This window comes from Siphateles boraxobius, unplaced genomic scaffold (genome assembly GCF_051911475.1).
Source record: "Siphateles boraxobius isolate OS27281-9 unplaced genomic scaffold, OSU_SipBor_1 66, whole genome shotgun sequence".
NCBI lineage: Eukaryota > Metazoa > Chordata > Actinopteri > Cypriniformes > Leuciscidae > Siphateles > Siphateles boraxobius.
The window spans coordinates 17,119,693-17,134,128 of record NW_027509193.1 but is presented as its reverse complement, the minus strand read 5'-3'; the positions used below and the strand labels follow the sequence as shown (position 1 = coordinate 17,134,128).

The 14,436-nt window shown below is 36.6% G+C and overlaps 1 protein-coding gene across 5 annotated transcripts in view; it reads right to left on the bottom strand.

Moving 5' to 3' along the window:
• cacna1ia (calcium voltage-gated channel subunit alpha1 Ia) overlaps positions 1–14,436 on the bottom strand; it is a 142,411-nt gene that overhangs the window by 24,086 nt on the left and 103,889 nt on the right. For all 5 annotated transcript variants that reach the window (XM_077212522.1, XM_077212524.1, XM_077212523.1 and 2 more), the window contains 4 exons: positions 14,176–14,246; positions 9,616–9,694; positions 9,291–9,412; positions 5,483–5,836 (listed from right to left, as the gene is read on the bottom strand). In XM_077212522.1, coding sequence (XP_077068637.1) covers positions 5,483–5,836; positions 9,291–9,412; positions 9,616–9,694; positions 14,176–14,246 — 626 coding nt within the window. The remainder of the gene's footprint in view (positions 1–5,482; positions 5,837–9,290; positions 9,413–9,615; positions 9,695–14,175; positions 14,247–14,436) is intronic.

Sequence of the window (14,436 nt, the reverse complement as noted above, 5' to 3'; positions counted from 1 at the left end):
AGTTGACCATTTCTTAAATTGTATGTATTTGAGACCCTTTTGCATACCCTTTTCGTAGAAAAAAGAAACACTGCTGCAACAGTTTTTTTTCAGTGTAAAGTTCAAATGTTCCAATCTATATTGCCATACACCTGAATGCATGAGCATGTAAAAATGTTTACAGTTTAGGTGCATAAACAAGCCCAGCTTCACCATTGAATCCATGTGCTTAACATTGCAATGAATTCTACCCTTCAATTAGCATTCCATTCCTTTCTCTCTGTCCTCCTCCTCTTTTCCTCCTCTCTCGGCAGTTACATAATCTGCTGCAGAAGCTAAAAATGGACAGGTAAAGACAATTATAGCTCCACAATAGCTGCCTGACAGTGAGTCATCATGGCATGTGTGTGTGTCTGTGCGAGTGCACCACAACATTTGTCAGTATTCTGTTTTTAGAAGTCCAGTCATGCATGCACATGGGATGAACTTTTCTTTCATGGTTGGGACTGATGGATTTGCTTTAGCAGTTAATCATTTGATCCTTAACTTAACTACAAAAGGTGAGTAATTGTAGTTTACATATCTAAGAGACATATGCAGACTGACACAACGTGTTGCCATGGCGACAGGACCCAAGCTAGGGCGAGTCCTGAGGATCTATAATGAAAACATCGCATTCTGTGGCTTCTCCTTCCCCCTCATTATGCCTCTTTTGCCCTTTTTAGCAGACACAAATCATACTTCATAAACAAAGGGCGCTAACATTTTTCCATGCATAAAGGCAAATGATTGTTACAAAACACTACAGACAGTACGCAAACTTGTACAGAACAACCAGAAATCATTTATTTATCCATCCATTAATCTACCCATGGCTACTTATTATGGTACTGTAACTGTATATATCACATGATAGTAGAAATGTGTCAATCACTAAAGATTCTGCTACTGGGGAGAAGAGTGGGTAAGCTAAAAAGATCATTTTGGTCACTTGAGCATATATATTGTGTACATCATATACATCAGACTATGCTTGAGATATGAAAATGGAAAAGAAGTGGAAAAAAATATGCATTTTTGCATGTCAGTAGATTTTCTAAATGGCAAGTGAAATTTTGTCAATGCAAATTTATTCAGGTCTTTGAAGCATACTCTACCATTTAAACATTTGTTTTTGAAAGAGTTTCTTTTGCTCACCAAGGCTGCATTTATTTGATCAAAAATAAAGTAAATCATTAATATTGTGAAATATAATTACAATTTAAATGAACCGTTTTCTATTTTAATATATAATTTATTCCTGTCTGTGATGGTAAAGCAGATCTTCAGTATCATTACTCCAGTCTTCAGTGTCACATTTTTCTTCAGAAATCATTATTATGTGCTGATTGCTCAAGATGCTCAAGCAGGGTTTCTGCAGGTTTTATGAAGGTAAATTTAAGACCTTTTCAAGACCAAGTATGTAGTATTATCCATATAATACTATAGGGGGAAAACAATGAATTGTATAAGCAAGACTTCAGAGTTTGAAAATATAACATTCAACAGATCTGTTACTTTTTATGTCATTCTACAAAAAAAAAGCTTGATTCGCTCTGCTCCCAAACACTAGAATATGGAAATAACTTTTCCTGTACGTTCTGATCACACAGCAAAAAAGAGATGTTCTTCCTCAGTATTTTTGTATTGTTTTCCAGTGCAAATTTCTAAAGATTCCTAAATCAAGATGCATTTACTGGAAATGACAAAATATGAAGTCTTGTTTTCTGTGAAATTGATCAAAATGATTATTATTATTAATGATTAAAACAAGAACAAATATTTGTCAATGGACTCAGAAACTTAATTCAAAGGGAAGTTTTAATTACTAATTGATGATATTTGTTCTTGCTTTAAGCATAAACTCACTTAATTTTGTTACATTTTTCAAAAAAAAGTATTTTACATTTGCATCTCAAGTATTTGTATTTGTGGAAAACAGGACAAAAATACTGAGGAAGATATAATTTTTTTTGCAATGCATGCTATGACATTTAATGCTATGACTTCATGTATTTAAGTCTTTGCTCTGATTTATGGCCTTAAGAACACTTATCGCCTTGTGTAAGGGTGAATTAAGACTTTTAAGACTCGCAGAAACCCTTATTATTATTATTAATGTTGAAAACAATTGTACTGCTTAATATTTTTGATACGTTATTTTTAGGATTCTTTGATGAATAGAAAGTTCAAAATGACAGCATTTAGTTGAAATGGAAACATTTAATTGTATGTAACAATATAATTGCCTTTTCTGTCACCTCTGATCAATTTAACAGCTGAATAAAAACTAAAAAAACTAAAATCGTACCGATCCCAAACTTTTGAACAGTAATTATTTACCTAGTAATTATATACGTATTCAGTACAATTTTTTTTTAAATTATTATTCAGCAAGGGTGCATTCAATTTATCAGACGTGACCACAAAGAGTTTTACATTGTTATATAAAATGCATACAATATATATATATAAAATATACAACCCCTATCAATGTTTTGAATTTCCATTTTGTGATTTAACTTGCAGCATAATTATAACCATATTGTGATGCACGTCATGACCGTGATTTCAAATAATTCGCTACATACATTCATACAAGAATTCATCCAACCAATATTCACCAATTCATTCTTCCATTAACAATCAGTCAATCAATCTCTTTATCAATCCAATCATCAATCACACCTCCAACATCCATCACTGTGAACATCCATTCAGTCAAACATTTTCTTAATCAATACATTCCTCCATCTACAATCTATCCGTTTATGCATCCATCATTTAATTATTCATCCATTTATTATCACAGTGACAATCTATCTGTTCTTCCTTTCACCCAAATCATTAATTCATCAATCCCTTGCTCCATGACCAAATCTATTTCGAGTAAATGTACCCATTAAGCTCACTTTCAACTGAAGTCAAATTAAAAAAAGAGAAAATAATATTTTATACTGCTCATTATTTTACCCAATCCAGTGATTTTTTACTTCCCTGGCATTTTGTATTGCATACCAATCACATTTGGCAATGTTGAGTTATCCCCACCCATGTGCTGTATCAGGAGACCTCACACAAAGTCACCCCACAACTGGTGTTTCGGGACCCTTCAGAAATCAATATATTTCTGCCATTTCTTTGGTAACTACATTTAATATTATGTCAAATAAGAGATAAATGTATTGTTTTTTGTGTATGAACAAATAGTACTTTATCATTTTATATAATTTTCCTTTAAATGGAAAGACGAGTTTAGCTTGGAGTTCAAAGTTAATCTCTAGGTCAAACCATTAGCCTCACAGAAAGGCTAGACTGACAAAGTATTAAGCATGTGAACTGCAAACAATAAATGTTTTGTGATTCATTTTACATTAATTCCCAAATAAATACATCATAAATTGTTTTGTTGAGAAGATTATTTTCATAAATTCACTTTTTGTAAAGATGGGCTTAAATGGTACAGTGCCACAAAACGCATGCAAACTTTAGCCAACACAAGCTAACCTTGAATGAAAAAAACTTTTTTTCTCAATGTGGGCACAATGAAAATTACTATGATACTTAGTCCACAGTATATTTGAGCTCCATGCATGTATTTTTAAACACATTTTTGTACATTTTTAAAGGAAAACATTCACCATTACTCACTGTGGAACCATTTAAGCCCACCTTATGTGTTTTAATGAGGAATCCCTCCAATTGCAAACTTTGCTTTTTCTGAAAGTTTAATGATAACATTTCTTTGTGTGCTTTTACCTTACTAACCTTAACCTTACCTTACTTACTACCTTAATTCACAACTATATTTAGATAGGCCTACAAATTACACACATTCATTCAAATGAGATAAACGCTGTTTTTATTCTAAAGTCCCTTATGTACAGCCGAGTTAAGGCTTGAGATTCCAGGTATGGAGAGTTTCCAGAGGGACCCTACATTCCCCACAGCCCTGAGCTCCTGGGACCGTCCGGCTCCAAGATACCGCCATTTCCTGTCCAGCTTTGACCGGGCAAAACTCGGGACAGAAGCCGTGTTGGGGCTCCGGACTCCGGTCATAGAGGGGTCACCCAGTGAGCCCCCTATGCCAGGAGTATTGAGCCCTAACTCGGCTTTCTTCCCGAGACATGGTCACTTCCTGTGGAACTTTGATCGGGCATCGACTTTGATCCAAGCCGACTTAAGGCTCCATACTCCAGGCATGGGGGGGTGGGGGGAGTCTGACCCCAGAGTCTGGGGCCCAAACTCGGCTTCCTTCCTGGGACACACCCGGTCAAACTTCCACTTTAACCAGGCATAACTCGGGAGCCAAGCCAACTTAAGGCTCCAGACTCCCGGTGTGGGGTGCCCACTAGGAGGTCCCCCTAAGCCCAGAGTATGGAGCCCCAACTCGGCTTGGCTCACGTGATACACCCGGTCAAACTTCCAGCTTGACTCCGGCTACAACTCGAGTCAAGCCGACTTAAGGCCGTGTGTCCACCTAAGCGTTTTTAGCCAGCTGAAAACGCTAGACGCTCTGCTGAAAACGCCTAGCAGTGGGTGCTTGAGAGTGTTTTGGCAGCGCAGCGTTTTTTCAGTTGAGACGATTCGTTGCTATGATACAGAATATCCGCAGCACAGTTTACTTGTAACTGATTTCGCAGATAATTTGTTCATACTAAAAAAATGTTTCCATCCATTTTGTTCGATTAGCTCTGCTGCTTGACGTCGTTGTACAGAAAGAATGTTGTGATAGTTGGTCAGTGTAGTATTTGTCCCACCCCTCCTCCACTGTGATTGGACGGCTGTGTAAAAAGTGACAGTGTTGAACACCCAAAGTTGAACATTCTTCAACTCAATAAAAAACTGCAGGCGCTCAGTGCTTCAGCATGAAAAAAACGCTCAGCGCCCTCGTTACGCTCATGGCGTTTAAAAAACGCGGCGCTCCCATTGAAAACAATTGGAATTTTACGCCAGCTGCGTGAAAAAACACTTTGGTGGACACACGGCCTAAGGCTCCAGACCACCGGCCACTAATACCTACCCATCCCACCCAGGGCTCTAATCAAACATTAGCAAAAGGAACTTACTTCTTTAAAATCAATTAATTTTTATATTTTGTGAATCGATGATGATGTGGGCTTATTTGGAACACATGTGCTTAAGTACCAATTAAGCCCATGCCAGACTTCTGACTTAATTCCTAAAATATCTTAATTTTATATTCAAAAATGTACAGCAATTAATTAATACATTTTCAAATGAGAGATGTATCTTGCATTTTAACAAATTATTTTTCTTATAAACCATGTCAATATCTATGAAAAAAACCTAGACTTAGATTTTGGTGGGCTTAACAGGTACACTTACCCTATTTATTCATCCATCCATCAAACCGAATCATAATATTCATGAAAGCATTCCTCCATCAATAATCTGTTTATCAGTCCATCTATCCATTCCCTGCCAGCGCTGTGTGTCCTACCTGGGCCGGTGAGTTGTGCTTCCTGCCGGTGTTGGGCTCGTGGGAGTAAGGAAGAGCAGTAGAGCTGGGACCAGCCCCCTGATGCCCCCCACCGCTCTTATCGGCTCCAGCCACCCCTCCTAAGATGCAGCAGAGCGCTCCCTGGGCCAGCTCCATCTCTATCTCTGCATCCATCTCTGCCTCCTCCTGGGCTTCTTTGTTAGAGTCATCCAGGTGTTTCATCAGTACCGCCACAACCACATTGATGAGCACAAACTGGGCCGTGAGCACAAAGCTTACAAAGTACATAGGAGAGATGAACTGCAGGCTGGGATTACAGGTGTATTCACCCTGCGGGCATTCTCGAAGAGTGTCCTACAGGAATGAAGAGAGAGTTACCATAAAGATATTTAAACCAGGGCTTGCAAAATTTGAAAATCGCTGGTAGCCCTTCGGGCAGGCACTCTTCAGATTTTGGTAGCCCGAAATGGATTTTACTAGCCCAAATAAAAAGACAATTTTTAATGTAGAAAATTGGTTAGGAGTCAAACATCAATCAAAAACTTTTTCAAAACACAAATATCAACAATTGGATATAAAATAATCAAATTACAATCATCAATACAAATATGCATCTGGTTCTAACTGAACTGAAATTTGTGTGACCAGTATGGAACATGAATCAGTCTGTGGCTCAGCCCCCAATGAGGTTATGACTAAAAAACTTAACACTTTAGTTTTGTGTCTAATGCTCACTATTAACTAGTTTCATTAAAATGCAGATGGCAGGGTTTTATAATTACTGAGGTCCTGGATGTGAGGTAGGCTAGTTAGGGTGGTTCGAGAAAATTCTTATTTCTCTGATCTACATATCCCAAAAAATTGGATAACAATAACTTTAAAAACACGTCATGCAGCTGATTATTTTCCTTATGTCAGTGAAGAAAGTAAACATAGGGTCAACTGATAGGTTGATTTATGAATAATTTTCTCAGAAGCATTAATTTACTGAAAGCTACTTGGAAAGCTAGGTAGCCTAACTAAGTTTATTAAATTCATTCACAATATATACACATTCATTATTGATCTTATTCCTAACACAGGGCCGTATTATCAAAGAGGTCCTAAATTTAAGGTTGTCAGGGGGTTCAAATTTTTTATTTCTCTGATGTGTGCATTTCAAGACATTTGAAGGCCAAAAAAGGATAAGAAATAGCTTTAAAACCATGTCAGTGGCAGTAGATCTGAAATGTCAATAACTTTGTTTCAATAGGGTTGTGCACTAAACTAATTAATTAATTAATGAACAAATTATATTAGATTACATCAATCAAACAATGAGCACTAAATATTTGCTTTTATTTCATTTAAATTGATCATGGCTTCGATCTCCTACAGATTGCTGATAACCAACACTTGGTGCTGCATGTAGCATGAGCTATAGGAACAAACCCCATACTGCCAGTTTCATTTTTATTTATTCTGATGTAACAAACTCTCTCTACTTCTTTCTATCAAAGCTGCAGTAACAGAGTCCTTCGCAGTAATTTTGCTTGGCCAATCATGCATGCGGTTTGGGTTCGGGGAGGTGATGGCTTCTCTGCAGGTATGTAGGAACTCAGGTTGTAATTTAAAGCTCTGATTATTGTGCTCTAGCTGCCAGGAAACCACTGCAAGCCTCCATCAACCGTAAAACTGATTGTGTGTGTGCCTAATGGGTGGAACTGTCACCCTCCATCAAAAACACACTCTGGTGTGTGTGGGGTGCTATGCATCAATATCGTTCCAATGTGTTCTCATTTATTCAGGTGTGCTTTACTACTGCGCTGAATATGCTGAGCTGGTAGTTCCTCCATCATATATCTACCATATAAACGGCAGGTTAGAGGGAGAGCAGATGAAAGGCGGCAGGTTCTCTTTACACAGGAAGACAAGAATTCATTCCTCAAAGACAAGTGTATTAGAGACGAGAAAGACACAGAGAGCACGAGAGAGAAACAATGATGAATGAGGCTATAATGAAATAATGTACAAACCAAAAGGGGATCAAGAAAAGTGCGGAAAAGTGGTGAGAGCAGATTGTGACGCTGAAGATGTATAAGCCACTACCTCACTTTTCATAACAACCTATGCTGGATTCTTTACTGCGGCGATGCATTAGAAACCAGGGCCGTAGCTAGTGAATTCTGGGCCCCCACTGCCCTCCACTCATATCATATATGGTATAAGACATAGACATGGAGGCCCACATCTGGTGCCATGTAACCTAAAAATTGCTTTTAGCCATTTTATATAAATTTATATACAAAGTTGATCAAGCAATCATTCAAGACAAACTAATAAAATAAAAACAAAAGTCAAGAAATTGGGTCCCTTTGCTATAATTAATAACCATCGGACTAAACAATTTTTATGGAGTGGAGAGAAAGGACAGAGGAGATATTTGGAAAACTTCTTTTACTAAAGTGAATGTTTATGTTGTTTTCATTAAACTCTCGGGCATACAAGCTGACACTGTAATATATACTATAGTGATTCATAAAAGTAGGGGAATATATAGCATAACTACTGGTTTTAGTTGGCCCCTATTGTCACCACCTTTCACCCCACCAGAGACAGCCCTGTTAGAAACCAAAAGCGTCTTGATTGTGAATGTGTTTCTGAATTGCTGGTCATATCATCCACAAGCAATCTGTCAGCTTCTTCTGTCGAGCACTCTGCACTTAAATGGGTACTTTTAAGCACACTTTTAAGGGCACTTTGCCAGAGCTGATTTAGTTCCAATCATTTCATGTAATGACAGTGAACCTAAAGCAGAAGACGCAAGTTCTCATTTCATTCAGTCTTGTTTTGTGTGTTATAATGAATTCAGATCCAGCATTGGAATTTGTTATTTTTAAATATTTTTCTGAGTGCCCCTTCTCTTCAGTCCCAGAAAGTGACAACAGCAATGTTCTCTTGTCGATTCTACTTGCAAGTTGTTTTTCCAGGATGTAATCATAAAATAATATACAAAGAAATGTATTCCTGTTGCTGGTACAGTATAAACATAATACAATTAGGGTCTATTTATAATGGTCTTGAACATCTTATATTCAAATCTAAATCATGTTTGGTTTGGTACTGCTGATCCCTGCATTTATCCACTAATCCACAAAATCACAGGGACAACAGTGGCAGATGTATGGATGAAGATATCAAATTAAATTAGCAATTTCTGGTTGTCAGTGTACCTACACTTCTGTTCAAAAGTTTGGGTTCTGTAAGATTTTTTTTGATTTTTAAGAAATTAATACTTTTATAAGGCAATGACACATCAAACTGATCAAAAGAGACAGTTAACATTTATAATATTACAAAATATTTCTATATAATACTGTTCTTTTGAACTTTCTATTCATCAAACAATCCTGAAAAAAAAATGGTTTCCACAATAATATTAAGCCCAACTTTGAGAAAAGAAACGTATCAGCAAAAACAGCATATTAGAATGATTTCTGAAGGATCTTGTGACACTGAATACTCGAGTAATGATGCTGAAAATTCAGCTTTACCATCACAGGAATATATATATATATATATATATATATATATATATATATATATATATATATATATATATTAAAAAACAGCTATTTTAAATTGTAATAATATTTCACTTTTTTTGATCACATACATGCAGTCTTGGTGAGCATAAGACTTCTTTTAAAAACATTTAAAAAATATGACAACTTCAAAGTTTACAAAAGTTTTTTTTCTTCTAATTTTCCCCACCTCTTTTTATAACAAAGGGATGCTCATGGTACTATGGCTCTTTGTTCTGCTGTACCTTCATTATGCCGTTCCAGTTATCACCAGTGGAAACCTGAAAGAGGGTGAGGAACGCCATGCCGAAGTTCTCAAAGGTGGCGTGACGACTCATGCCCTCACATGGGTAGTCCTGGTTGCACACTGAGGGAAACAGATAGAGACATAGAAAAAGTTTGCTCTCTTGAAACACTCATATTTTTGCATACAATTGTGAATGTTTCTTTTCACCTAAAAGCTTTGTCTCAATGTAACTTATGCAGTCCTGCCAAATTCAGCTTTGAACTCAGAAGAACCACAAGAAAGTCAGTGAGGATACGAGTTAAAGAGGAATAGTATTTGTTTACCCAGCTCTCCAAACAATTCCACCCCCAGTGCAGCATAAATGAAGAACAGCAGCATGAAGAGGAGGCCAAGGTTCCCCACCTGAAACACACCAATCAAGACTGAAACCAGCACACATGCACTCACCCTTAACACAATATACAGGGAAGCACAGCATTTTACATTTACTTTACACTGAATCATTTAGCAGATAATTCTACCCAAAGCAAATAACAATTATCATACAGAATCCAAGAACAGTACAACAGTCTGGATTAAGCTGAAGTAGAACAAAAATTAGTGCACAAAAGTTTGTAGATTTTCAATAAATATCTCATATATATTCATAAAAATTTATTTTAATAGCTTAAAGATGATGAATTACAACACCTACTAAAAACCACTGTAATCCCACAGCGCCTTAAAAAGGGCATTTTCCCCATGTTAAATGTTTAAACCTTACTAAACTTTGCTATATTTATGCTTAAAGCTAAAACTAAATATTTACCAATGGGGTAAGAAAAATATATATATTTCAATACACATTCTCTCATTATGTTATGCAATTTTGCTGCTTAAGTAAATATATGATATAAGAATGTCCATATATTTTGGCTTGGAAAAAATATTAAGAAAATGATTTTTGCAATGTTTCTTAGACAAAAAATGACCCTGAGGTTTAGTACAGATGGATGAAGTGTCTGGAATAGACATAACAATAACAAAAAAGCAATGTAATGTACATTTTAATATCTCTGAGTCTCTCTGTAGTCATAGTCTAAGAGACTGCTGTAGCTGTTTCCCTGCAGCAAAATTAAGCAGAACAAATTTGTCATTTAACAAAAAGCTCATAAATGATGGATGGTACCAGTGGTCATGTCAAAGGTACAGCTATGGGAACAGAATTAACTTTTTAATTCAGGAAATGGCCTGTGTACTAATGTGGCCAAAGCACATGAAGCTTCATATTAGCTACGCTAATGCTAACACACAAGCAGTGTTGGGGAAGTTACTTTTAAAAAGTAGTGTTTGCTTGTTACTTGTTACTTCTTAAAAAAGTAATCCGTTACTTAGGTACCCCCTTTGGAAAGTAACTTTTTACGTTACTCGTTACTTTTACGTTACTTTTACGTTGCTTGACTTTGGGCAGAACCCAATATCTGTTCCTAAATGTGTAGGCCAACATAAAATTCTACTAAGAAATTTTTATATAGAATTTTTTTTATTTTTTATTTAAATAACATTTGAAAAACCTGTATAGACTGAACACCAAAGAACAATATTAACTATTGAGCGGTGGTGACGTTTTCATGAAAAATGTCACAAAGAACCGGCAGAAGTAATGATTATGAATATGTCAAATATAGCAAGGAGACATTTCAATTGTTTATTAATAAACAAGTGTTTTCTTTGTCAGTGTTGGCTGCAAAGATAAAGTTGACGATGCTAACTCGTGATCTTCGCAGTAGTGAACGCGCCAGGGAGAAATGCACATTTCATACGGATTACATAAGCAGATAGTAGTCTGTTTTCTTTCGTTTTGAATAGTTTTGTTTTAAAGTACACATTTCAAGCTTTCTATATATTTCTCAGATCTTTGAGGCAAGTAGCTTATACTCTGAGTTTCGGTTCATTTATGAGACGCGCTCCAGTTCACGCGCCGGCACGGAGCTCCTGAGAAGTCCTGATTATATTGCCTGCTATATTTACTTCTTATTTATTAAATACAGACAATTGGTTGATGTAACATTGATTAAAATTAAGATACAAAACTAAATTCACTTTAAAGAAAGGCTTTCTACAAAAACAAAATTAATGAAGTGGTCAAAATCATGTCTGCCCACTCCATTTGTCTCCCGATTGCGCATCTTATGATCTTACTCATGCTTTTCACTTTTCATATAATCAACATAGATGTAGTTAAAAACTAAATTATTTTACTTAAACATAAATATGAAACTAAATTGTTTTGTTTAATGACTATATGGGGTACAACACGTAGGCCTATACAGATAAGTTTAATGTCGGAGCGGGATTTGAGCGAACGCCGTCTTACGGTAAAGCATGTGGGGGGAGAGGTAAGATTTTCGAGCAATTGTCGAATATTATTTTGCTTGATATGCCAATCCTTAATGTTTGATGTTTTAAATGCCTGTTTGAGGTCTCTGTGAAAGTTTTAAAGCAGTCTTTTAGTGCCGCTTTCAGAGCGGTCACGTCCAATGTCCATAACATTTCTTTCCTCATAAATGCGAACGCGAAAAATACAATAAAATGAATATTTTATGTTCTGTGGAGAGCCAACCCTTCTTCATCCGGTGGGTAGTATTACTCTTGGTTTGCTCAGTGTAATTCACAGAATTGATTGCTCTGCTACCAGCCTCTGTCACGTACCGTGTGGAGCTTGTGACTATTGCAAGCGCTCAGCTGAGGAGACAGTGTCGCTATCAAATCTGTCTCTGGGAAAAGTAACGTTGTGCAGAATTGAAAAATGAACTACGTTTCGTTACCAATTTTTCAGTAGTAGCGCGTTACACACAACACTGCACACAAGCCTGTCAAGAATATTAGCATTGGAGTTCAGGGTGTGTCCACTGCTGAACAGGCAACTCAAAACAAAAACAAAGAGATGAGACAACACCAAAGGTGATAAAGAATATGGCACAAGTGCTAACAGCTAGCCTAAAGAGCTGGTCATTATGAAAACCGTGTGAGAGAGAGCTATAAACATGTAAAATGGTGAATGAAACAATCAGCTTACATCACATTATTGTAATTTGTATAGTTACACGATTTGGATGGCTGTGCTGTTTTATGTGGCGTGCCAGCGGGTATGATGAAACAACAGCTGAGCTTTATTACCATTTAATGGGAAGTAATGGACTATCAAACCAATGCTACAAAATGACAAAGTCCTTTTGGCTTCAAGACGTCAAAGGGAAACATTATGACTTAACAGAATCAGGATGTGTGCACAATAGCAGCAAAACTGCTTCATTCTTCAGTTTGTTCCTAAAGTGAGCATCTCTAGCTGTGTTTCATTATAGAATGCGCATATGATTACCAAACATGTCATCTAGGTACAGTAGGCATCTTCAAGGCTTTTCACTATAAAGCACAACATATTGGTTAGGTAGCTTAGAAACAAGCACTGGTTTCACACAGATGTTAAATCCACACCATTTGATATACATTGTGTTACTAAATGATTACTATATTCATGCACCATAGGTACTCCAAGGTGCTTCAAAGAATACAATGATACTACGTCAATAAGACTTTTATTCACCAAGGAATCATTCAATTGATCAAAAGTAACAGTAAAGACATTTATAATTTCTTTAAAGGATTTACATTAAAGGATTTCTTTTTATAAATAAATGCTGTTGTTTTGAACTTTCTATTAATCAAAGAATCCTGAAAAAATGATTAGTTTCCACAAAAATATTAAGCAGCACAACTGTTTTCAATATTGATAATAATACACGTTTCTTGAGCACCAAATCAACATATTAGAATGATTTCTGAAGGATCATGTGACACTGAAGACTGGAGTAATGATGCTGAAAAATCAGTTTTACCATCACAGGAATAAAGTACATTTTAAAATATATTCAAATAGAAAACAGTTTGTATATGACTTTTAAATTATAATTATATTTCACAATTTTATTGTTTTACTGTATTTTTGATCAAATAAATGCAGCCTTGGTGAGCAAAAGAGATTTCATAAGAAAAAAAAAACATTTAAAAAATCGTACTGACTGTCCACTGCAAAACTAAATCAATATGAGGATATGAGATAAATGAAAGTCAATTTGAAACTTGTGCGGAATGAGCAGTATCTCTAAGAGAGTCCTAAAGGAATGCACAGAAGTTTGTGGAAAGATGTACTAAATAAGCACTGTGTGGTAGGAATGTGTGCCTGAGTAGCTCTTTAATCAGCTCCAGCGTTAATTACCTCACAGATGCCATGGGTATAAGACATTGGGCCCAGCAGTAATGAACAAGGGATCGATATCCACAGAGGAGAGACGCTTTACTCCACCCTGGCGATGTCTAGCCAGCAGTTCTCCACTGAAGCAGTAACCACTCTGTGACCACTTAGACGACAACAACACTCTGTGTGTTTGATTATGGAAGAGTTCTGATTGCTTTATGGAGTCTGTGTGAACTGCTTTCTTTTCATACTATTCCTTTTTTCAAACGTTATATTTACATGTTTTTAATATTCCTTAAACTCATTTATGCTCTATGTAATGGGAGAAGGATCTTTCTATCCAGATTCTCAACTTTTATTTGATTCATTCCTTTTTTAAATGCGATTTTATGTTGTGTGAATAAGATGTGTGTTTGTGTGTGTGTGTGCATGCACGCAAAAAGCAGGTACTTTATTCTTGCTTTTGGGTTATTATCTGCCCTGAGCAAGTTTGTGGTTCATGAGTCACCAATTTTCATGGGCCAATGAGCAGCCTGTACTTGTTGTCAACACAGCTTGGATAACTTCCTCTTCTCAAGACAAAATGTGACTAAAAAGGGGGTGGGGTAACAATGTAATGCTTCATCTATTGCAGTGGTATCATCACCTGTGGCAGGGCTTGGACTACCGTATCCAGCAGCGCTCTCATTCCCGTGGCCATCTTTAACAGCTTTAACACTGTCAGAGAGAGAGAGAGAGAGAGAGAGAGAGAGAGAGAAAGAGAGAGAGAGAGAGAGAGAGAGAGAGAGTTACAGAGAGTTCAACAATGCAGCTCAGTAAGTGTGTGCATGTCTACAATGCGTTCATCATTTCAGAAGAAAAACAAAAAGGCCGATAACGGACAAGGATCCCCCCCCCACCTTGGTTT